Source organism: Pinus tabuliformis, chromosome 7, assembly GCF_031772625.1.
Source record: "Pinus tabuliformis cultivar Carrire ecotype Pingquan chromosome 7, CPIR1, whole genome shotgun sequence".
Classification (NCBI taxonomy): domain Eukaryota; kingdom Viridiplantae; phylum Streptophyta; class Pinopsida; order Pinales; family Pinaceae; genus Pinus; species Pinus tabuliformis.
Genome location: NC_142293.1, coordinates 17877097 through 17902693, shown reverse-complemented (window position 1 = coordinate 17902693; position 25597 = coordinate 17877097). Strand labels below are relative to the sequence as shown.

At 41.0% G+C, this 25597-nt stretch overlaps 1 protein-coding gene across 1 annotated transcript in view; it reads left to right on the top strand.

Annotated features, from left to right (window-relative positions):
- The window catches only part of LOC149244909 (Zincin-like metalloproteases family protein), a 515093-nt gene that overhangs the window by 24414 nt on the left and 465082 nt on the right, over positions 1 to 25597 (top strand). Inside the window, exon 2 of the mRNA XM_089457599.1 lies at positions 19725 to 19806. Within this exon, the coding sequence (XP_089313725.1) occupies positions 19725 to 19806 (82 nt within the window). The remainder of the gene's footprint in view (positions 1 to 19724; positions 19807 to 25597) is intronic.

The following is a 25597-nucleotide window of genomic DNA, read 5'->3' as shown; positions in this document are numbered from 1 at the left end:
CATGGCCTCTCTCCAGACTTGCTGGCTAGCTGCCTCCTCATAGCTAGAAGGCTCAGAGTCAAGGATGCTGGTAACCATCGCCATATAGCTACAGAACCTCTCAGGTGGTCTACTCTCTCTGACCGGCCTCTTCGGCTCAGCAACAGATGTGGCATCTCTCAAGGTGTCCTGAAGCCACTTGGGCTTCCTCTTCCCTGAGCATGCTTCTCCCATAGGAGAATGAAACTCCTCCTCCTCATCACCATCAGTAGCCTGAACTCCTGACTGTCTGTCTGCTGTCCTCCTTCCTGCACCTGAACCTGTAGAAGCTGAGGTACCGTGTGAACTGTCCATCAGTGGACTCCCTAGTGAACTGCTCTGCATGCTGCCCGGAGCACCACCCCTCTGGCTCGGCGAGCCACTGCTCACTGATGGACCTGACATCCTCATAGATGTACCTCCGGATCCTCCTGATCCCTGCCCACTGGATCCTTGCGACTGACTCAACTGCTGCTGAGGGTCTGGCTGATCCAGATACTCTAACTCCCGTGACCTCCTAAAGGCCCTGTCCTCCTCGAACTTCACATCCCGTCTGACAACAACTCTCCTCTGTGCAGGAATGTAAATCCGAAAGGCCTTTGAGGTCTCACTGTAGCCCACAAAGATACCCTTCTCTGCGGTGGGCTCTAGTTTGGTCCTCTCCTCCTTGGGTATATAGGAGTATGTAATGCATCCAAAGATATGAAGATGACCAAGATCAGGTTTCTTCCCAGAGAAAGCCTCCTCAGGAGTCATGTGCCCCAAGGCACGATGCAGACTCCTGTTCTGCAAGTAAACAACTGTGTTGCAGGCCTCTGCCCACAAGAACAATGGCAACCCCTGATCATGTATCATGGCTTTGGCAGCCCCTATGATGGATCTGTTCTTCCTCTCTGCAACTCCGTTCTGCTGGGGGTTGTAAGGAACAGTAAACTCCCTCATAATGCCTGCCTCCGCACAATAGTCAACAAACTCTCCAAGGGTGTACTCTCCTCCATTGTCCGACCTCAAGGACTTGATCTTTCGACCTGTCTGAGTCTCCACAAGAGCTCTGAACTCCTGAAACCGCTTGAAGACCTCACTCTTGGTCTTCAAAAAATAAATCCAGGTCCTCCTGGAGTGATCATCAATGAATAACACATAGTACTCATATCCACTCAAGGAAACATGAGACATCCGACCGCTCACATCGGAATGAATCAAATCAAGTATCCCCGTCGCTTTGCTGTCACTGCTGGGAAAAGGGGATTGGGCAAACTTGCCCATCACACAACCTCTGCAAGTATCAAAGTGATCAGTACTGAAATCTGGCACACCTGTAGTGATCTCCCGCAATGTCCTCAAGGCTCCATGATACATGTGTCCCATCCTGCGGTGCCAAATCTCACACAGCTCAGAACTGCTAGCTCTGCTGTCGGTACTACTGCTCAATGCCAAAAGGGGCTGGAATGCAAACTTGTACACCTTTGCATGGCGTACACCTATCACTCTAGCTGAATCAGCTGGAGCGTCCCTGGGATACATCAACACCTGTCCTCCCCTGAACAGTACCTCATATCCTCTGTCCTCCAAAGCTGAGACGGATATGAGGTTCTTCCTCATCCCTGGCACATAAAGAACCTCTGACACCTTCAAGGGAGGTTTGGACTCCCTCTGAAATGTCACTGTCCCCACCCCGACTGCTCTAACAACTCTGTCATCACCGAGTACTACCTCAATATCAGTGCTACTCTCTGAAAGCTCTGAGAAGTACTCCCGGACTCCTGTCATGTGACGTGAAGCCCCACTGTCCACATACCAGATACCTGAAGATGCTCCGCTAATCGAGGGAAAAGCATGCTCCCTCTGAACCTGTGTGGCAGGTGATCCTGTACTAGAGGACTCACACGTAGTGAACGCAAACTCTCGGTCAAAACGACCAGCAAAGTCCTCAATCTCTGCTGAAGCTGCCACGTCTTGGTTCTTCCCCTTCTTCTTCTTCTTCTCCGGACACACAACTGCATAGTGTCCCATCTTTTGACAATTCCAACACTTCACCTTGGAATAGTCCTTCTGTGAGTTACCCTGTTTACCTTTACCTTTGCCTTTGCCCCCACCACTGCTTGTGGAAGCCTGCTTCTTCCCTTTGCCTTTCTTGCCTCCTGCCACCAGTGCTACGTTCTCATCCTGCTCAACTGGCTTGGCTGCCCCAAGCTGTCCTTTCCTGATCTCTGTCTGAATACAATCATCCCAAAACCTCTCCCATGTGGGAAGGGTCTCACGTGCACAAACCCCATCAGCAAAGTTCAACTATGAACGGGGGAGGCCATTCACTGCAATACGCACCAACTCAGTGGATGGAATGGCCTCTCCAATCGCAGCCAACTCATCTCTCACATTGGTAATCTTTGTGAGATATCCAGCTGCACTATCATTCCCCATCTTAGTGTTCTTCAGCTTCTCCTTCAGGACCATCTTCCGGTTCTCATTGGTACTCTGGTAGAGATTGGACAATGCTGTCCACATCTCATGGGCATTGCTCTTTCCTCTCACATGAGGAATGCAATGGTCTTTGATTCCGTCTAGAATCAGCCTCTTACCCTTATTGTTCTTCTTTTTATACTCAGCCAACTGAGTAACATCAGTGGGCACAACAACAGGGTTCTGTGCGGTATGCACCATGATATCCCAGACTTCTGCCTCCTCAAAGATACTCTGCATTCTCTCATTCCAAACGCTGTAATTTATATGCCCATCCAGCCTATCCTCCACCCTCAATCCCAATGACATCCTGCTGTCCTAAAACTGAAAAATAGCACTGCTGTAGTAAAGATAAAACTGCTGTTTATGAAAAAATTAGCTTGTTGGAATTTTCTGAGTGAAAAATCAGCAACTGTAATTTTTCATTTTGCTGTCCCAAACTGCCCTTCAGCACTCAAGCTCCGATACCATGTAAAAATTTCTGTTTCCCACCCCGGTTTTCAGTTTCACCTTATTTCTCCCATGTAGTTAAATGCCCATTCCCATAACCATACATTTAACAGACTGAAAAAAATAAATATGGTTGAAAACACAAATTCTGGAAATTTTTCAGAATGCTGGAAATTGCAGAAATAAAAATCAGCAATTAAAAACAGCCATTAAAACACATTAAAACACTGATATTTTTGGTCAACTTGACCCTGGAAAAACCCCCTACAACTCTTGGGGAAAACCAGTTTGAGAGCTCTTCTTTATTTCTGAAAATTGCCTTTTTACAGTGAGAATTATTCAACAAAAAATCAGCAAGCAAATTTACAACTTATCTCCTTTCCCGTGCCTCACAGCAATCTGGAAATTACAGCAAACAGGACAGCAATAAATGTTGTACGACCTCCGTTTTGTGTGTAGAAAAATCAGCAAACTGCTCCTCGATGTTTGTGCAAAAATCTGCCTTTCACTATGTGCTGAATCAGCTGTACAAATCTGCTCAACTGTTGCCTTGGAATGTGTGCCAAGCTGCTGTCTCCTTCTCCTTCCTGCTCAGAAATCTCTCTTGCTCTCTTGCTCTCCTTCTCCCAATCTGCTCATGAAAGAATAAATGACTTTTTCCTCCTTTTCCTCCTTTAATATAACTCCAAGTGACTTTTGGGTGATCTCTAAATCCAATGGCTGAAATAGATTTAGATCAATGGTTGAGATTAAATGCTCATTTAAATCTCACTTTCTATTTTTTTAATTCACCCCACTTTAATAAAGACCCACTTAGTCATTTATTTCCAAAGTCACTTTTCCTTTCTAATTTTTCATTGACTTTATAAAAGTCACTTTAAAATTAGACTTAATAACTTTATCACTTAAAGTCACTTTTAAATTATATTTAACTTTATAAAATTATAAAGTCACTTTAGGAGAAAAATTAAATTCTTTTGGACACTTTTCCCTAGGCCAAAGATCAAAGCCTAAGGGAACCACCTGTCCTCCGGTACCAAATTTCAACAAATATGGCAATATTCTGGGATACTAAATGATGATATGAAGCCAAGGAGAAGTAGAGCATATCCGTGAAGTAACAAGAGCAAGAAGCCAAGGAGGAAAGCCATCAGGGAAGCCATTGGAAGTCATATCGGAGCAAGAGAAACATATCGAGAATCAAAGAGTAGCTATCAGAAGTCATAGGAGCGACAAGCTAAGAAAAAGCATATGCCCAAGAATAAGAGCCATATCGGAGGAACTAAGGAGAAATATCGGAGGAAGGAATAAACCGTGGAAACCCTTTAAAATTTCACAACACATGGAATAAAACAAATCGGAGGAGTTAACATATCGACATATATAATATCAGCGGGTTTTATTTTGTGTCATCGCTCAAAATCCCCGATTGTGATATGAGCATTGCAGACTCGATGGTTCCGTTACATCCGCCTTAATACAATATCACATTCGCCATATCGCAAGTTTTTAAAGCCTTGTCATGATTGAAACCTCTGATTGCGATTTGAGTTGCGGACCCGATTGCTCCATTATAATACACCCTATTGTAATATCGCATCCGGAGTATCGCGAGTTTCAAAGGAATGACGCATAAAACCGCCGATTGCGATAAGGCTTGTGGATTGACAGACCGTTGATTGTGATAAAGGTGTGGACTCGAAGATTTATTAACAAAACTTATTGAATATCACATTCGCTCCATCGGCAGTAGGGGTATCGAATATGTTACATCGTAAAGCCAAATGGTTGTGATTGCGGGATTTTCATGAAGTTGCGATTGTGGGAGTCTTATAAAGTTGTGATTGCGGGAGTCTTATAAAGTTGCGATTGCAATAGAGTGTTGGACCTCGGATCGCCGATTGTGATAGTGTGGTGGACCCAACAGAGTTATCAAAACAATTTAATATAATATCGCATCCAGTAGGGACAATCGACAATCGGCTATGTTATGAGCACGACTTGTAAAAGACCTCCGAAAGTTGCGATTGCGATTGAGGTAATGACGTGGATGTGGGACCTCATGTGGGTACGACCTCTCCTATGAAATTTTCTGTAAATAAACAAGTCTGTGAATAATTGGATGAATATTCATAAGTCGGCCTCTCCCTCCAATGAACGTGTCTCTTGGTTATTGGTGAGACTCATATAAATACGGGTTAAAACGCCTCATCTCAAATATCGATCTCGGGCATTGATTACACAGTAGAAGAAAAAGTTCACAACTCATGAACTTAAAGGAATGGAGGAAGCCGAAGGTCGAACAGGAAAGAAAGAAGCCGAAGGTTGATCGAAGGAGAAATACATAGGAACATTAAAGAGTTGAAGAACGAAGAAAGCCGAGATTGATTGCGCATAGGATCATTCATACAGCTTGGACCTGTGTTTGAAAGTGATTCAGATGGCAGTTCAAAAGATAATCTGAGTTTGGACAAGGTTGTTTTTAAGTGAACACACAATATAAAGCCACGACAATCATTCCTTTGAATAAGTCACTCCTGAAGCAGTAACCGCGATAGTGAGAACAGAGGCTCATAACAGGGAATTATTTGGTGCAGACTTTTGAGGCTTAGTGCAGCTTATTGAAGACACATTGTTGAGAACCCCTAGCTGTCCTTAGAGTTAATCTTGGAGACCATGATGCATTAATCATCATGAAGTGACCTTGGAGAAAGTGGTTGGGTAAATATGAAGAACAATGGCGACACTTTCACGGTAAGAAAAGGTTGTCATTGATAAAGTAATGTGGAGACTAAGTGAAGGCATTGTTGAAGATTGACAAGGCTCGTTGAAGAAGATTTTGGGAGTCGTGAATTACTATAAAACATATCTAGACTGTTGATTTGGGGTAGCATCGGATGTGCTATAGCCATGAAAATTGGTGGAGAGGTTAAAGCACATGAGATCTCCAAGACCCAAAAATGGTTTGGGCAGATTCTAACTAGTTTGGGAGATATTAAAATAATTAATATTTTTAATGGAGTTCCTAAGTCTAATCTTAGGAAAAATAAATTTTTAATGGGTATTAATATAAACCTGGGTTAGAAGGTTCCAAAAGTCCTGGATCAAGCCAAATCTAATCTTAGCCGTTGATTAGAGATGTAATCTCGGCCGTTGAAGGACCAACGAGAAAAGTATAAGAGGAGGCTTGAGGGTCAGTGGGAAGATACACCAGAGTGATCAGTCATTTGATTTGCTAGAGCGAGGTTGCTAAGCAAAGTCGAATCAATGATCAACAACGAGGGGCAGTGAGTACTGACAGAGAGGCAGAGACAGTGCTAAGCAATGTTACTTGGGAGCGGGAGCGGGAGTGAAAACGGGAGCGGGAGCGACCATTTTCAGAAGCTCCCGGTTTGGGAGTGAATCCGGGAGCGATTTTTTAAAAATATATATATATTTTTATATTTTTTAATTTTTGATACATATATGTCAACAAAAACATGTAGAATGATGAAATAGACATAAAAAACATAAAAAAACATAAATTGATCATTGAACCATATCACATCAATCATCTAGAAATTATAATCGTCATCAACCATGTCCACAAGTTAGTAAAATACATATTACAACTGCAACATATTGAGTCTTATAAATCATGATTCATCAAATTCAATATTAAAGTTTCAACTTCAAGCTTTCAGAATTGAAAATTCAATAACATTTATCATCATTGATCACCAAAGTTGTACTTGTAAGCCAAGTTTAACCATTACAAGAAGTAATATCGAAGATATTTCTAAGTCCTAACTTCTAATTGTTAACATGATATGAAATGTTAAAAATTTATAAAATGAAACATGAATAATGAGATGAAATGAAACAACTTTAGTCTTTCACAAAGCATCATATTCATAATTCACAATCATTACCAATGAGTTATAATTGCCAAGGCCCAACTTCAAACTTCAAATTTTCATTGTCACAATGATATAATGTTTACAAAAAATATCATAATGATATGAAAGAGTCAAGAGTCAAGAGTCAAGGACTCAAAACTCAACAGTTATGAAAACTAAAGTCTAATAGAAACTAAAAAAGACAAGTAAACTGTAAATCTACATGTGGCCCTTGCCACGAGAGTCTCCAGGAGTATAAGCAGGTCGTGGTGGTCTTCTAGGAGTCTCCCGCATAGACCGACGACCAGAACTAGAACCTCCACGCGAGGGTGTCGATGGAGGTGGCAACAGCAATGGAACAAGACTCGGGCCTCGAGCACTGCTACTGGATGGTGGAGGTGGAGGTGGCATGGCTGCTGCAGCTGCTTCATTTTCATCCCTTACAAGCTCCTCTTCTAGTTCTTCAATATGTACAATGCCATCCTCCAAATTGTCGTCCTCAGGGTGATTGTCCCAAATTTTATATGTGGGATCTTCATTAGCCCGATCACAGTAATGGCTCAACAACCTCAAGTTGTAGTGCACATAAACCAAGCTTTCTGCTCGGTTTTCGTTGAGTCTGTTTCTTTTCACATTATGTATATAACTGTAGGTGCTCCAACACCTCTCTGCAGAAGAAGAATTTACAACCTGTGAAAGAACTTTTTTTGCCAATTTTGGCAAAAGTCCGTGGCCGCCATATGTTTCCCACCATGTGAGAGAATCAAATTTATCTTTGTCGTCCATTGCATGGAAGTTACCATACAAACCAGTGCCACTGAAGTATTTGCCTATTTCAAGGCGCACAACTGCACATTCCTCCCTGTCAGGCACCAACTTTTCTAATGCTTCCAGATATCCTTTAGTTACCTCTTGATCTAAATGGGGTTTGGTCCTAACCCCACCCCTTGCTGCAGGTTGGCCCAACCAAGATGTAGAGTAGTATTTTGGCGTAAGGATATACGCCAAGCAATGTAGTGGAAGGTTAAGCCTATTCCACAGTTCACACACACAATCATGAATCAATTTGTACAAGTTGGGATCTTTATTATGAACAATGTCTTTTATTTCCCCCAACATGGTATCCATTTGCTCATACACCTCGCCAATCACTGGTTTGTCTGTATCTGCAAACCGAATCATGTGATAAATTGGCTTGGTGAAATCCAATACCTGCCTCACAGTTGTCCAAAACTGCCCATCAAGAGCGGCCTCCTCCACCGTTTCAAAACCTGCCATGTCAGCTACATTTGTAGCCCTTTCCTTTAACACCTGCCAATGTGGACTTGATACCATGCTAGCTAATGCCTCTCTTACCTTCAAAAGGCGCCTGAAGGTGAGGTAATAGCTACCAAATCTAGTCCTCGCAATCTTCAGCAACTCCAATCTCGAGTGACTGCGGAAAAGGCCATGGGTATTGCTATGATTTGTAATAAATTTTATCATTTGTTTTCCTTTCTTGTACAAATCACCAATCCATTGGTATTGTTCATTTTTGTTTTTGACAATATCATGCAACAGAAGGTTCAATGTGTGAACCAAACATCCAGACCAAAATATGTTCGGGTATTTATCCTCAATAATTGCTCCCGCTGCCTTACAATTAGGAGCATTATCAGTGATGACTTGGATGACATTGTATGGGCCAATACGCTCAATTGTTTCAAGTAATGCTTCTGCAATGTTGATAGCGGTCTTGAACTTGTCTGAGTAATCATGTGCAGCTAGAAAGATGGGACCACTAACAGACACAGCAAGAACACTTATCAATGGCTTGCCTTTTACATTTGTCCATCCATCAGATACAATGGACACCCCATTGTCAGTCCAAGAACTTGTCATTTTATTCAAAGAATGTGATATTTTTGCTTTTTCATGATCAAGGCCAACAGTTCTTGCCTTGTCATACCCAGGGCTCTTGTATCCTTTAGGGGCATCATTTATGGCAGAAACCATTTCGTGCCAATAAGGTGAGCGTAGAACATTGAATGGTATCCCACATGCATAGAGGAACCTGTAAACTTTTGAATCCACATCATTCCTACACCCCTCATCAAGGAAATCTGATATGGTTCTACGCCTTAAAGATGATGACCCTGTGCCTCCATGTCCATATCCACTGCCTTGGGAGGATGCTGAAGGAGTTCTTTGTGATTGTGAGCTTGGTTCAAAGAAACCCCTTGATCTTTTTGTTCTGTATTGGGCGTCCTCCTCTTCCTTTATGTATTTGGCTCTATCTGCTGTTGACACCGCTGCACAAGTTTTGATTCCTATTTGTTTTTCTCCATCCCATGGCCTTTTCCCGTAGAGGTGTCTTCTAGCACGGGTGTATGAACCTGTGTAATCAGTGTTGCAATGGGGGCAATGAAATTTAGTGGTTCCACCCTCTCTCCCTGTTTCAGCCCTGTGAACATATTTCCACAATGGAGTTTGGTCTTGTTTAGTTTTTTGAGGGTCATGTTCACCCTCCTCCACCTCCTCCTCACTGGGGTTTTCACCCATTTGACTTCCTCCGGCTTCTTCATCCACCTCTTCAGTTTGAGGCCCCCTCCGTTTCCTACTCTCCACCACCATAATAACCATAAAAGGGACCAGGAAGAGGAAAATGCCAATAAATATCCTCAGGTCCATGGTGTTTGATGTTTGTAGGGTTTTGAGTCTTGAATCTGCAAATTAATTTAATTTATTGGTATTAATTAATTTAATTTATTAATTTAATTTAAATACATGATTTTTAAACAGTTAAACTCAAACAACTAAATTAAATCAACTAAATTAACTACCTAACCAGCTAAACTAACTAGATTACTAAGTTACTTACCTCTGCAGGCTTGCTCCTCGCTCCTTGGCAGTTGCTCCTCGCTCCTCAGCACTTGCTTTCGCTCCAATGCTCTTGCTCCAGCTCCAAACTTGCTCAATGAAGTGATAATGAATGTTTTTTTGGCCCATTGGCCTTATAAAACAAATTTTTTTTTCTAAAATTTTTAATTTTTTCGGGTCCGGCGGATTTTTTTTCCGCCGAACCGCTCCCGGCCCGGCTCGATTCGCTCCCGGCCCGGCTCGATTCGCTCCCGGAGCGTTTTTTAATGCCCGGGAGTGATCGGGGAGCGATCGTTCCCCGATCGCTCCCGGGCATTAAAAAACGCTCCGGGAGCGTGGGAGCGATCGCTCCCTGAGTTGCTCCCTAACAGACCAGGGAGCGTAAATTTTTTTACGGGAGCGCGCTCCCGAAAATCGCTCCCGCCCGGAGCGATTTTGGGAGCGCGCTCCCGAGCCGCTCCCGCCCGGAGCGCGCTTCGGGAGCGGGTTCGAAGGGGGGGGGAGCGCTCCCCCGCAACACTGGTGCCAAGAGACCAGCGCAGAGGCAGAGAGCGAGCAACAACAGCCAGAGCAGGCCACGTAGAGCCCAACAGAGACATCGCAGAGCCCAGAGGGACTGCGTCATCCACTCAGAGAGCAGCTGGAGTGACACAGAGGGTCCCAGAGGTTGCGCAGTGCCTCAGAAGGCTAACGCAGAGGCTAGAAGGGCCAGCGCAGTGCTTCAGAGTCGCTGGAGAGGGTTTCATGGGACAGGTTTTCTGAATACATGTTTTCGAATAGAGAGGTATTGCTGCCAATTGTTTTTCTCTGTCGGGTGAACCCGTTTGGCACCCAGTTGTACTCAAGGAAATACTGCATAATAATAAACCCTCAGAATAGATGCACCAGTTTTCCCGCATTGGGTTTTTCGGGGACATTTGTCCAAAAATAACAGTTTCACTTGTGTGTTTGCTATTTCTTTCAGCTGTTGATTTGTAGATGGTTGAGACTATATTGTGTTTATTTCGGTATTTATATGTTTAAATAAATTGTTTATAATTAACAAGTAGGAGAAATAAACCAAAAGAATACAAATAAAATTTCTAACGGATAGACTTAGAAATTTCAACATAGACAAAGTATAGTAGTGGGTTGGAGCCTAGAGGGTTGGTGCCTTGAAGGTTGGAGCCTCGAACAAACAAGGTAGGTGCCTTGAAGGACAGGGTTGGAGCCCTAGAGGATCGGTGTCCTCAAGAAACTAGGTCGGAGCTTGTACCAGAGAAGGGTTGGTGCCCTAGGGGTTGGAGCCTCTAAATGCAAGGTCGGTGCCTTGAGAAGATAGGGTCGGTGCCCTAGAGGTTGGAGCCTCACAAAAGACCAAGTTGGTGCTTGGCAACAGGTTGGAGCCTGGGGAATTGAAGATCGGTGTTTTCATCAAGGATTGGAACCTTATATATTGTACTTGATTCATTATAAAGATTATATTAATAAAAGCACTTATTCCTATTGCTTATTTTGTGCTCTAAATATAATTGATTTAACTGGTAAAAGTAACAATTGAAAAGAAATACTGATTCACCCCCCCTTCAGTATTTCCAACACAAGGTCTATCCACTTCAATCAGGAATGTTTTAGAAAGGACTGCTTCAAGACACTTCTAAGAAAGCCTTCAAGATAGCTCAAGGAGGTCTGCGAGTTTGCTTCAAGAATCACTTCATTTCTGCTCCAAAATGTCTCTAAAAGAAGGTTGGAAACAAAGGTTATAGGGTGTTCTATGTCTATCCACAAAAAGAATGAATTGTAGAGCCGAAATAGTTTCTTCCATAGTTTGAGTTTGCACCTCCTTTAGGCCGAGTTTTGTAGCTTACTATAGGGGCCGAACTTTGTCACAGAGGGCTGAGTTCTGTACCTTATTAGGGTTGAAATTTGCTCCTACTGCAGGGCCGAAGCATGCACTTACCTCAGGGCTGAATTTCATTGGCCATAGAGGGGCCAAATTGCCTCAGGCGTTAGGCAGAAACACAGGTATGTAATAGGCCGAAATTTTGTGCAAAAGTTGAGCTGAGGTGAGGCCGAATTTAGTCCTCCAAAATGGGCGAAGTCTGCTTCCAAAAGTAGACAAATATATCTCCAAGAATTGATCAAGGAATTACTAAAAGCCATAACCCAAATACCATAGAAACCAGAACCCAAAACCAAGTGCTTCTTCTTCACTTTGCCACAAGGTTCATAAAATATGAACCTATAACTTTTTCCTCAGGCTCGAACTATATCTCTTTCTTACTTGGTTTTCTACCTCAGATATATTGTCTCAGATCAATGAGTTTCCTTGCCTCAATTGCCCACGACCGGGATAGTATATAGTGGTTGGGAGAGCCTAGTTTGGGGCTGACTTGCCAAATGAAACGTTGTGACTTTTGCTGGAGCCGACATGATATTTTTATGAACAAACATCACTATATTTGAAGCTGACCTGATGGAGATGAATCGACCTATTTAGGGGAGGTTCAGGATTCTTAAAAAAATCAATTTTTGAATTCCACAACATCTTCTTTCAAGCTGATTAGGACACATGGATTTTTGTCAATAATTTTGACTTTGTTGAAAGGGTTGCAATGAGATATTAAAGCCATATATTAGTGGGGCATGATCTGGTGCAAAACCCATTCATTTGGGGCATCAATCTTCAAAAATTATTGTCTCTCCAACCAGGAGAACACACAAAATGTGCCACCTTTCAATCAAAATGGCATGACAAGGGCTATCACTGTAGGAGGTCCTTGTATCCAAAATTATTAACTTGTGCACACAATTTACCAAAACAAGTTTGGGCCTATTCACCCTTTGACATTAATGATAAATTCTTCCAACACAAAATCCCTTGCTCTTTACAGATTTTCACCGATGGGAGGAATCTTGGTAAGAGAGGAATCACTTAAAATAAATGTGCTAATAATAAGGTGCAACGTGACCCTACTAGAGCTCATTCAAGAGAGAGGCACAATAATGGTTCAAGGCTTGTAAGAAGCAAATTGCTCTCAAAGAAAAGCCCCAAAAAAAGGCTGAAGGCCTAGGTTTTTGAGGTTTGTGATGATAATAGGTATTCTCAAGGTCAAGACCAAAAGGAAAGGGTTTCTCACAAAGAAAATCAACTATTCCATGGTTCATAAAACCCTCAAGGAAGTCCTTAAGTTGAGAGAATGAAGACTAGGGTTTCCCTTTGAGGGCAAACACATAGGGCAAGAGAATTTATGGACGAAATTTGAGTGGATGACCACCAAATTGGGAGATTTTGTGCAAATCAAGTCAACTTGATGTTTATGCTCTCAAACCTCCAAAAAACACTCTCCCCTAAAAATTTCAACGAAGCCCTAGTTCTCCTCTATCCCTGAGAGGACCGAAATTTTAAGGAGAGAGAAAATGGATAAAAATTTAGATTGATCACCAAAGACTTGGACTAGTGCCTTGCCCCTTGGGTATATGGAGTCATGGATGTCAAAGATAAGCCAATCTTGCTCTTAAGGAGGCTGGAATATGATGCCCTAGCTCAAATTTCAAGCATTTACCCACTCAAGGAATAATGGAGTTAATGGGAAGAGCTTCAAAGAGTTTCACCACTACGATAATTCTTACAATATCATGTATGAATAATGCGTGCAATTTTCTTCTAACTAGCATTTAATGGATACTTTGTTGGCATTGTTGTCATTGATGGCAAAGGAATAACATGAGCAACAAGGTATGTTTCAGCGACGTTTGACAACAAGGTATATGCTTGATATGTCATGTTGTTGTAGAGGTTATGTGGTAGATGTTGAAGAAGTTGTGATACAAAGGGTGATGGTAAAGGAGCAACAAAATATGCTTGTTATGCTTGTGTACAAGGTATGCTTGTCTCCGGGAAGTCAAATCGACTTGTAGAAGTGATCGAAATATTTTCCTGGAGGTTTGCTAAATTTTGGTAAACGATTTTGTAATTTTCTCCGTCACAAATTTGCTGAAGAATAATAAAATAACTCATTTGCAGAATTGGTTTTCCCCACACTGCGGTTTTTCCAGGGACATTTGTCCAAAAGTATTGGTGTCCATTATTTGCGTGTGCATAATTTTTTTCAGTTCCTGTGGTTATTTATTTTTTAGTGAAGTTGCAGTTGTGTTTTATTAAATTTTTACCGTAAACTATTTGCAGAAGACATAATTAATTGATAGGAGAATAATAACCAGCTAATTGCAACATAAACTAAAATTTCACATAAAACATTTCAAAGAAAGCTTACCTTTGTACTTGCCAGTTCCTTTCTTTAGCTTCCTCACAAAGTTGCTATTTCTTCATTTGAAACATCACTACAGCTACAACTAGAGCTTGACTTTGACTGTTGCTTGTTCTTCCTTGTTTTCTTAGATGCTTTGAAAGCTGCTTCTCTTTTGGATGGACTTTCCTGTTCTGTTCTCATTTCTTAACCTTTAAGTATTCCATGAAGCTCATCCATGCTCAACATAGCTAGATTTGATCTTTCTTCTAGAATTGAGACCTTAGAATCAAATTTCACCGGAAAAGATCTTAGTACTTTTCGAACAATCACTTTGTTCTCCACTGGTTCTTCCAATCGTTCCATGGCGTTTACTATTTTATCTGCACGGAGAAAGTACGGTGCAATATTTTCGTCTTCCCTCATTTTCAGCTGCTCATATTGTCCTCTGAAGGTTTGAAGCTTGGCCTCTTTGACTTTCTTATCTCCTTCATATATGCTTTGAAGCTTGTTCCAAACCTCTTTTTCAGATTTACAGTGCATTACTTTAACATAAACTGAACTTGTTAGGCCACATAAAATAGTATTTTTGGCTTTTGCATTGCTTTCATAAAGTTTCTTACAAACATCATCTGTTGGAGGAGCAGGAGGTTTAATGTATCCACTTTCTACAGAGCGCCAGACATCAAATCCTTGTGTTGGTACAAATGCTTTCATCCTTCCACTCCAAAATGCATAGTTCTGTTTATCAGACAGTGGAGGTCCACTTTTGGTGCATTCCATGATCTACCTTCCAGTGGTTAGATTGCTGCAAAGAACCTGCTTTGATATCTATTGTTGGAAATACTGAGAGTGGCATGAATCAGTATTTCACTTAATTTTAATTATTTTAGAGCATTAAATGTTGTTACCACAAATCAAATAAGATAATCAACAACATGTCACATCACATGAACAATACACAAGAAATTTTTAGGTGAAAACCCTTCTGAGAGAAAAACATCTAAATGCTTTCTAATATAAATGATTACAATAATTTATCAACTCCAACTGATGGGGAGTTCCAACTCCCTAGTACTCAGTTACAAAAACATTCAGTTTATCAGGAAGCCCCAACACCCTGGTTTACCAGCTCCAACTGGAAGGATGCTCCAACACCCTGCTAGCATCAATTTGTTGCCCTAGCACCACCCTACCACCTTGAAGTGTTCTCAGGCTCCAACCTGAAGGAGACTTCAATCTCTCTCTTGCACCACCTTGCTACCCTGAAAATGAAAGATAAAAGAATAAATTGTGGGCTCCTGTACCAGGTATAATGATCCACTTACAATGGCATATAAATAGTCTTTCACTGCTGACCTTGTTGATATAAGCAATGATGTTTTATCAACAAACCTTTCAGATATCAATGTGTTATCACTGCTCAGATTCTAACTTGAACCAACTACCTTCAGATCTGTTCTTCAAATGCTGTTGTTGTTTTACAATATACAAAGATATTTTACTGATATACAGCTCAACCATTAAACGAAAGGAGAATCTGGTTCATACCTCAGATATCAATTGAAGATGTCTAGCTGCCACTGAGTGTGGTTTCTTCTGCCACTGATTTGCCTTCTGCTGCCAAAGTTCAGCCCTTGGAAGTGCCGTCTCAGGCCTTCCAACTTATGACTAAATCAAGCATTAACCTTCGATTCTATCCTTGCTCAACAGGCCCTGACCCTTTACTCCTACTTCAAATTTTTTCTCAGGGTAGCACTTCTAATCAATCCTTCAAAGTATGATTTAATTTTGATCTTGACTTGCACACGAGCCAAGCAACTCGGTCTTGTTCAAATCTCAGAATATACCCTCAAAGACTGTCTTTAAAGTCGGGCTTCTCCTACAACAAATTTGGCCTTCATTGGCGTCAAAGATAGGCCTCTTCTTGCAGCCTAAAATAGGTCTTCCTGCAGCTTTACATACCTTCTTTTCAACTGTCCATTTGCTTCAAAAAGAGACCTAGACTAGTCTCCTAGCCTGGGGCCTTGAACCTTCTCTTACAACTGCTGTCATAGGGGTAATACAACCCTTTATATGTGTCTAAACAGGCTTCAACTGGTGCAGCTTCCTCAAGGCTACTATGGCCCTACAACAGTGCAACCTCAGCCTCTGATCTACAGTCTAGACAGGCTATTAAGGCCTCCAAATATGCCCTGAAACTCTTTGGCCTTGATACCTCGAATGCTGCCTCAGACTGTCCTTAAACAGAGCTCAGATTCTGCCTCGGAATGGCCTCATAATATGCCGAAATTATGCTCCAAAGCTGGGCTCAGATCTGCCCCAGACCAGTGAATTACAACACAGAGAGATAAGCAATAAAGCCCAAGAAAAAACCTTGAAGAGACTCAGGTTCCTTCAGATCTACGTGCTGCTCTAGCCTCAAAAGATATTAGAGTGAATACACAAGATAATGATGATTTGAATGATGATCATTGGAGGGCAACTAAGTGCCCTATAAAGACCCTTTAAAACTAAAGTCGACCTGAGCAATAGGCAGAAATTAATTTCATAAATTTAATTTTTAATAGGGATGACCTTAATCCTTCTTTTGAAGCTGATTTCACAATGAATATTTTCTCTTTCAAGGGCAGACTAGGTGAAATATTTGTAAAAATCATGACCAAATAAAATCTATCAAAGTCCACCCAATAAAATATATTTTCATTTAATTTTTTATGCCAAAATTGGAGCAGTCATGTTGAAAAATGTGTAACTAGGTTCGGTCTTCATAAATATGAAATGTACTTTTGATTCTTGTATATTGTAAAATGAAAAAAAAATCATTATTGTTATTTTTGAAGCATGGGTTTCATGCTTAAGGTCTTTTATTTTAGAGGTCAAGCACCCATTGAGTGGTTCTAGGGTTTGTCCTCAGTCAAGAAGTCAAAAGAATCATTGTCATATATTGAAAACCCCATCGGGCACATTGTAACTTGTAAAAAGAATTATTTTTGTATTTAAAAGTGTCAAAATACCTTCCAAGACCAAGTCGGCCTAATTTGAGGTACTTCGTCCACCTTGGAAGCCTATATATAGGAGGTAACTTGACCTACTATGGACACAATTCATTCTCTCATCAAGCAAGCGAAGGAGAAGAAGAAAAGGGCTAGCAAAGGAAGAAGGACGAAGATCAAGTGATTGGGTTATTTCTCTCTCTCTCATCACACGTGTGAAGGAAGGAGACTAGGGTTTCTGTTGCTGGGTTAGGGTTTTTCTGCTGCAGGATTGAACTTGGAGAAAGTGCAAAAAGAAGGTCAAAGGAAGGCTCATTAGGTCATCCTCAAGCCCTAGAAGAAGGAGAAACTCAAGCGAAGGTCTCAAGAAGCCTTGGGAGTCCTAAATCAACTCACACGTGTGGAAGCAACTATCGTTGGAGGGGCCGAAAATTTCAGACCTGCAGTAGAGGTCGGAATTCTGTTGTTGAGGGTCGAAGTTGTGCTACTGGAAGATATTTGACTGGGTTTGGCTTGGATAAAGAAAGCACATGATCAAGAAGGTCGGACTTGGTCCTGGTCTAGAGGTCTTGGAATTCGTCAATTGAAGAATCTATAAGATGAAAAGAGATTTGTGGGTTTTCCTCTCAACTGGAGAGGTTTTGGCATTGACTTGCAGCCTATATCCTGTGTTCTTGTGTACTGTTGATCTTCTTGTTTTGGTAGTTGTTTGATGATAAGAATAACATAATAATACAAGAAGAAGCTAATAAGTAAGAAAAAGTAAAAAGACATTACGAGTAGTTATCAAGCTAAAGAGAAATTATCCTATCTATTGCCCTATAGATTTCTCAACAAATCATAGGGTTTCCTTTTCCATTCATTTGGGGCACCATAACCAAACTTCGGGTATTCAACTTTAAGAAGGCACATCTCCTCAACTATGAGGAGTTACGAGGCGTACCACATATGGATGGAAAGGGATCAACAAGAGCTATCCAGTCATCATACCATTATGCACCATAACCTAATCCACTGTATCCATAGACCTCGTTCAAATGCTGGATACTGATGGTCTTCATCGAACCTTCCATCAATCGATTCTTCCTTGTTCCAATTTGCAGGATACTTGAGACAACCTTCACACTCGTAACATCAATGACAGTTCTCCTTTGACATGAATGACAACCTGACCAACAATAATACCTTTACAGGAGGTGACTGATCCTGGTATTCATGAAACTCATTGAGACTCTTTGGGCACCCATCTGAACCATTCAGAATGGTTATGAATTTGCTTGAATGAGTTCAGATGGATTCCTGTAGTGTTTGGATTTTTTGGGACTTGTACTTCAAAGTGTTTTCTGGACACTTCCCATTGCCCCTTTTCACCTTGTGGGTGTCCAATAGGTCAGAGTATTGTTCGTTTCTCTGAGACCTTTCCAATGGTCTAAAGAGTACTTGATCCAGAGTTTGTAATGAGTGTTATGGTCTTGGCAAGTTGACAACGTGTTTTGGTCAACTAGGTGCCGCGACTTTTGGCCTTCCACCTGCCTTTCCTCTTCACATTCTTGTCTTTTTACTTTCAATTGTACATGTAAATACATAAGGGCATCACCCTCTTGTATGAAGCTTTTGGCAAGAATGTATCATGCATCTCCTTTTAGAGATTTCTAAGCCAGCTTTTGAATAGAATCCCTGTTTTTTGTTTCAGAGCTTGTGTTACAAATCTACAATTGTAATTATTTTTATTTCTGTTATAACACATGAAATTTTAAGCTTAACGTGCTGTCCACTGGATTTTTTCCAAATCTGGGTCAAAAGGGTACGGGAGTCACTGCACCTATAAATCTGATAATTCTTTAAGGAGGCAGAGATCTTGTTCAGGTAACCAAAACCCTTTAGTATGTACCTTATTTGTTCTAATATGAAGTTGCAGTTTTTTTTGGCTTTCTTGCATATGCAAATTGTTGAACTTAGTAGGTAGTTATGAATGGAAAATCCTACATTGGAGCACACGTGAACACATCCACCATGAATGATTGATTTGTCTCTCAACAAGATGATTGCAGCTTTCCAAGTTTCCAGTTTATATCCAGTTCATTGGTTCTTTCAACTTTTTGTTTAATCGAAGCATGATACTTGTTGTGTTCCCTCTAAAATTGTGCATATGTAAAATCTAGTTTTCTTAACAAAATTTTAGGCTATGTGCGGCACAGAGATTAATGGGGATCATGCTAATTCAAGCTGGTGCTTTTTATAACAGTGTAAAGTTGTGCAAACCATTTTTGGTTATCCTGCCTGGCATTAGCTTAATTAGGTTATTCAGCTTCTTTAAAAATATTAAAATAATGACTAGTTAGGACCAACTGAATCCTTACTAGCTGTTCTGAACTGCGGAGGAATTCCATTTGGCCTTAGCTAACATTTGTTCAAGCATTCTTTACAGAAGTTAAGAATTTGTTTTGTGCCCTCAAAAACTGTGCATTATGTAAAATCTAGCTTTCTTACTTTAGATGCTGTACAGCATGGATATTAACAAGGATCCTCTTAATTCACCCCAGCACTTTTCCGAACAGCATAAAGTTGTGCAAAGCAATGTAGTTCATCCTTCTTGATTAAAAGACAATGACCATTAACAGTTAGCTTGAAAATGGAGAATAGTGACTGTCAACTCAACCACTACTGTCTGGTTGTTGCACCAAACTGTATAGAAGTTCTGTTTTGCCTACCTAACTTAGCTTCAACTTAAATCCAATTTTATGTACATGGATTTGTCTAACTATTGGTTTTTATCAGCCAGTGAGAAGTGGCCCTGAGCTGGAGTCTTACTAATAGTTTTGGATTTATGTCAGATCAGGGGAATTGATAGACTACATCAAAGAGCAGCCCCCATCAGCAGAAATAATTCATGTCATGGATGACATCTCAGATACGGTAGGCTTCAATTCAATATCTTTGTAAGCTGTGTTCATTTCTATTCTTCATTTTGAGGTATCAAGGGAAAAACTGCAAAATGTTAAATTTTATGTTAAGGTATAAATGACTTCATTGGCTTTATTGATTTAGTTTTAGGGCTTTCTCGTTGAGAATGGTGTAATCCTCACATTTAGCTATTGCAAACTCTTATTGTGACATCCATGTGGTCATTTATTGTATTACTAGGTTATGGTTAAGGCTGACTTAATCTACTTTGAATAACCCTCTTGGGGAGTGTGCCCTACTTGAGTAGTGTATAATTACACAACTCAAATCTCATTTGTAAATCATCCATCATAATCATTGTGCTAAGGCTTTCTAATATAAGTGTGTTAAGCATATGGGAACAAGATCTTTGGTGTTCTCTTGCAGTTGACATATTGTCTCTTTTATGGTGGGTGTTGAACGTTTCCTACCTATTTCACCATTGGTTAGGATTTCTTCTTGGCTGTTTATGCTGGTAAACTTTGTGATTAAATTTTGGCATGTGGAAGAATATGTAAAAGTGTATATATGAGACCCATGGGAGGTCATTCTACAAGGCAAGTATGTGATCTTGTGAGCAAAGAAGCCCTAAAGTGAGCTGCATCCCTAGAAGATGATGAATTAGTATGGTCTGGTTTTGTTTTGGAAGATAAATTCTATCCTAGAGAAGAGGTCGAGTAGCTCTCCTCAAGAAGGGTGAGGACTCGAGCCTATTTTGCTAGTTGTTAGTGTAATTTGAGGGTAATTCGAGTCCTAGAAGAGGGATGGATGAACCCTTGTCCAGGTCGCAGAAGGAGTATTTAGGCCGAGGCTATTGTCGCAAGGAGAGGGCTAATGTTGGTAGGCCGCAACCACAAAGGAGGTCTGTCTGTGCTTGAGAGTGGCCGCATATTGAACAAGCAACTGGACAGAAGGGGCCGAGAGTTCTTGAGGGTAGGCCAAGACCTACTACAAAGGACAGTCAAGTTTAGAACTGTTGAAATATGTAACTAGGTTCGGTCTTCATAATGTCTATTGTAATCATGATTTTATGTATTTGATGAAAAGAGAAAAATAAATTTATTATTTTCATTCTTGATGCATGGGTTTCATGCTCAAGGTAAATTTATTTGTAGGTCAAGCACCCATTGAGTGCTTCTAGGTTTGTCATAGAATTATGAAGTCAAAAGAGTCATTGTCATACATGTAAGACCCCTTTGGGCATGTTGTATCTTGTAAAGAAAATTTTTGTAGAGTCAAAAATGTCATAAAGACCCTCCAAGACCTTGTCAAGCAAGTCGACCTACATGAAAGATCAAGTTGGCCTCATGGAAGCAATTCGTACCCCTGGAAAGCCTATATATAAGAAGGAACTCGACCTCATTTGGATATAACAACAAGCAAGTTCGATCTCTAGAAGAAAGAAGCAACAAGACCAGAAGAAAAGGACGAAAATCAAGGATAAGAAGAAAAGAAGCAAGATTGAAGTTTTGGATCTCTCTCTCTCTTGTGTTAGGGTTTCTAAAGTTGTTGGGAAAGTCAAAGTTGATGGGCAAGTTGAAGTTGCTGGAAGTTGCTAGACAAGTTGAAGTTGCTGGAGAAGTTGTTGGGGTTGAAGCTGTTGCTGGAACGTCAAAGTTTGTTGCTGTAAGCTATGTAAGGAAAGCTCAACAAGAAGGAAGGTTGACTTGGTCTTGGAGGGGTCTTTGTCAAGGGTCTAAGTTCATGGAATTCGTCATTTGAAGATTCTATAAGAAGAGAGGAATTCTTGTGGGTTTTCCTCTCAAGAGGAGAAGTTTTGGTCCTGGCTAGCAAGATACATTTTGTGTCCTCTTGTGTCTTTGATCTTCACTCTTTGGTACCTGTTTGATGATAGAAAACACAATAATAATCAAGCTAAAGAAGAAGCTAATCAAGTTAAGTAAAAAGACATCACAAGCAGTTATCAAAGTAAGAAAAATCACTTAATCTAGCTGCTATAGATTTCTCATCAAGAATAAGCAATCCATCATTGAGAGAACAAGATCTTAAAAAATGAACCACAAAACTCCAAGAAGAAGCTGAGCTTGAGAGGATATGTCTGTTTAAAGGAGCAAATAGCTTTCCAAGTAAGGCCGAGTGATCTCTGTCATAAGTCTGTTTGGTATCTTGAAGGAGGGCCAAAGCCCTAAGTCTGCAACAAGAGGTCTAAAAGGGCCTAAGATTTGCTATAGCAAGGCCAAAAGGCCTTAGGTTGTGCACAAAGAGGTCTGTTAGGGCCTTGACGTTGTCTTGCAATAGGGTCGAGATGCCTCAAGTGGAAGATAAAGAGGCAAGAAGCGTCAGACCAATGGAAGAAGGAAGGTTGAAGTGAATCTGGCCAGGAAGGTTACTGTTTTGTAATAAGGAGGTTTGCTAAGCTATTATGTGAAGTCTATTCATCGAAGGAGGGTTTGAACAACAAGTGTTGATCCCTTCTTTGTGGATTTAGGAAGCAAAGGACAACTAGAAGCAGTGGACAAGAGGGACTAAATGTTGGAAATACTAAGAGGGGGGGTGAATCAGTATTTCTTTGCAATCATTATTTTTATCAGTTAAAAACATTTATATTTGGAACACAGAAATAGATAACAGGAATAGATGCTTTTATTAATGTGATCTTTGCAATAAATCAAGTACAATATATATATATATATATATATATATATATATATAGATCAGTTGCCAAGCACTAACTTGGACTCTTTGTGAGGCTCCAACCTCTAGAGCACCAACTCTGTCTTGTCAAGGCACCAACCTTGAATTTAGGAGCACCAACTCCCAGGACACCAATCCTTTCAGTTCTGAGGCACCAACCTCAAGGGCTCCAACCCTCTGCTGTAAACTGTCTGGATCTGTTTGGTTGTAATTCTATGCTCCCAACCCTGCTGGACCTATGACTTACTTCTGTCCTCCTGTTCCTTCCACTTCTGCCAAGAACTTCATCTTCCTTTTTTTCTTACAGTTCCCCAGCAACCCATAAAGGCAATTCTTTGTTTTCTTATACTGATACGCTTGACCTTTGGCTTCCCTTTCGCTCACTTGAACTTCTGCTTCCTCTGTGCTTGCTCGACCTTTTGGCTTCCCTCCTCTGGTCGCTTTAGCTTCCTCAACGCTCGTCCATCTACGCTCGCTTGATTCTTCGGCTTCCCGGTCCATGGCTTCCTCTGTCTATTCGAGTGTTCCAATACTCACAGGACACGTAAATTCAGAAGAGAGGTCGAATTACAAAGAAATGTTGCATATTAAAAAATATCAGAGAGGCCCTTTTTTTAATATTTATACAATAGACTCAATCATTATTTATGGAGGATTTCATTTGAGAGGCTTATACCAACAGGGAGGTCCCACATGCCACGTCACTATCTCAAGCGCAATTGGCGGTCCGACAACGACAACCCTTATGATTTGCGTGACTTCCCCGATACTCGGATGTGATATTACATAAAGGTATATTTTATGGAGCTGTCGGGTCTGCGTTCATAAATCGTCGGGTCCGCACATCAAAGACATTTCCGCAGTGCTTTCCGATCTCCGATCTCCGTTCAACCCTTCACCTCTGCGATTCGCAATTAAATCACGACTGTTGATCTGGTGCTCAATCCGACGGTTGTCGCTATCCTGATCACCAACTAGTCTGCTCGATCTCCACAATTGATCTCCTTCCATTAGATCAACGACTAATGCTTTTTCCCGATCAATCAACTTGCATGACACTTTGTGACCGTTGATCTGGATCCGCTTGATCTGACGATCCAAAAAGATTTTGGGTGAGACACAAGCACGAAGAATACCCGCCCGATAAAGCGGTTTTTCTCTCTCCTCGGCTGCTACGTGTCGAACGGTTAATGGAATCGGGTGACTACCCTTCAATACAGCTTACAGCTTTTTGTCCGCCCGAAATACCACTTATGGTTTTGAGAAACCACCTCTTCGCTGATTATCTTCCGCGCTCTTCCACCATGCGATGATCATTGATCTATGAGATCCAACGGATCCTGTGCACTCTCCATCTGTTTCCTCCTTAACTTAATCTCGCTTGCTTTTGATGGACTCTGTGTTAAAACCACGGTTTCTGCCACACTCCGTTTAACACATGACATTCATATATCGATTCATTCACTTAATATTGGATCACCATCGATCCATTCAATGGGAATACAAAGAAATACTCGGTTAACTGTTGAACGCGGATACACAGAGTAACAAGAGTCCACACCAGGCACGAGTCTTGCCCTCTCGGCTCAATTACAACAATAAATTGACCTCTGTCTCAAACCCCCTCTAACACTCAACCTCTCGCTTCTCACTCAAAACCTAATCATCTCAGCTCCCTTGACTTTCCGCTCTTCTCTGGTTTGATATGGCTCCTCTGTTAACTCCTTTGATACTCTGCAATACTCATGGCTTGGCTGGCTTGGCTTTCTTGCTCCTGTTTCTTCACGGATCTGCTCTGCTTCTCCTTGGCTTCACATCATTGTTTACTTATCCAGAATATTGCCATATTGACATCAATGACAATCTAGGTCAACAATCTCCCCCTTTGTCATTGATGGCAATATTCTTCTTCTCTCTCCCTTTGACATCAGTGGCAAAGGAGTGCACAAGGACCCCCCCTGTCGAACTGCTCCCTCTGTCCTACAACATCTTTATGAATCAACTTAAGTGATGCTAAAGAGATAACTCCCATCTTTTGACGAAGATGTTCAAATGCTTCTCAAGGAAGAGGTTATGTGAAAATATCAGCTATTTGCTCCTTAGTATTGATATATTCCAAGATGATGTTTTGTTCAGCTACTTGTTCACGAAGGAAATGATACTTGATTGGTATATGTTTGGTCTTTGAGTGCATCACTGGATTTTCGTTGAGGCTGATCGCACTTGTGTTATCACAATAGATGGTAATTGGTTGATTTGTACCTATGTTGACATCTTTTAGAGCTTCCTTCATCCATAGTATTTGAGTACAACAATCTGTGGCAGCTATATAGTCGGCTTCAACTATAGATAGTGATATAGATGTCTGTTTTTTTGCCGAGGCAAGATACTAAACAGTCTCCCAGGAAGAATGCATTTCCACTAGTACTTTTCCGATCATCGACACTTCTGGCCCAATCAACATCAGTGTATGCAGTCAAAGTAAGAGTTGAGCTCTTAGGGTACCAGAGACCGAAATTAGGAGTTCCTTTCAGGTATCTGAGAATTCTTTTTACAACCAACAAATGGGATTGTTTAGGAGCTGATTGAAATCTTCCCACCATTCCTATTGCTTGCATAATGTTGGGTCTCATAGCAGTTAAGTGTAGAAGGGCTCCAATTATTGATTTGTAATGAATTGCATCTACCGGAGGGGAGTCATCGTTTTTGCTCAATTTGCAACTTGTGGTCATAGGTGTGCTTATGGGTGCACAGTGTTCCATTCCATATCTTTTAAGCATGTCTTCAAGATATTTGGCTTGAGATATAAACATGCTTGCTATGGTTTGAGATACTTGCAGTCCAAGGAAGTGAGATAACTCTCCTATCATTGACATCTTAAACTCTTTTAACATATTTTGAGAAAACTCATGGCTCATCTCATCATTATTACTAGCAAAAATCAGATCATCAACATAAACAAGTCTGACTAGTAACTTATCCTCATCCGTCTTTATGTAGAGATTACTTATGCCACCCCCTTCTTGAAGCCTTTTGTTGTAGATAGTGATCCAATCTTGCGTACCAAGCTCTAGGAGCTTGTTTCAACCCATATAATGCCTTTTTCAAC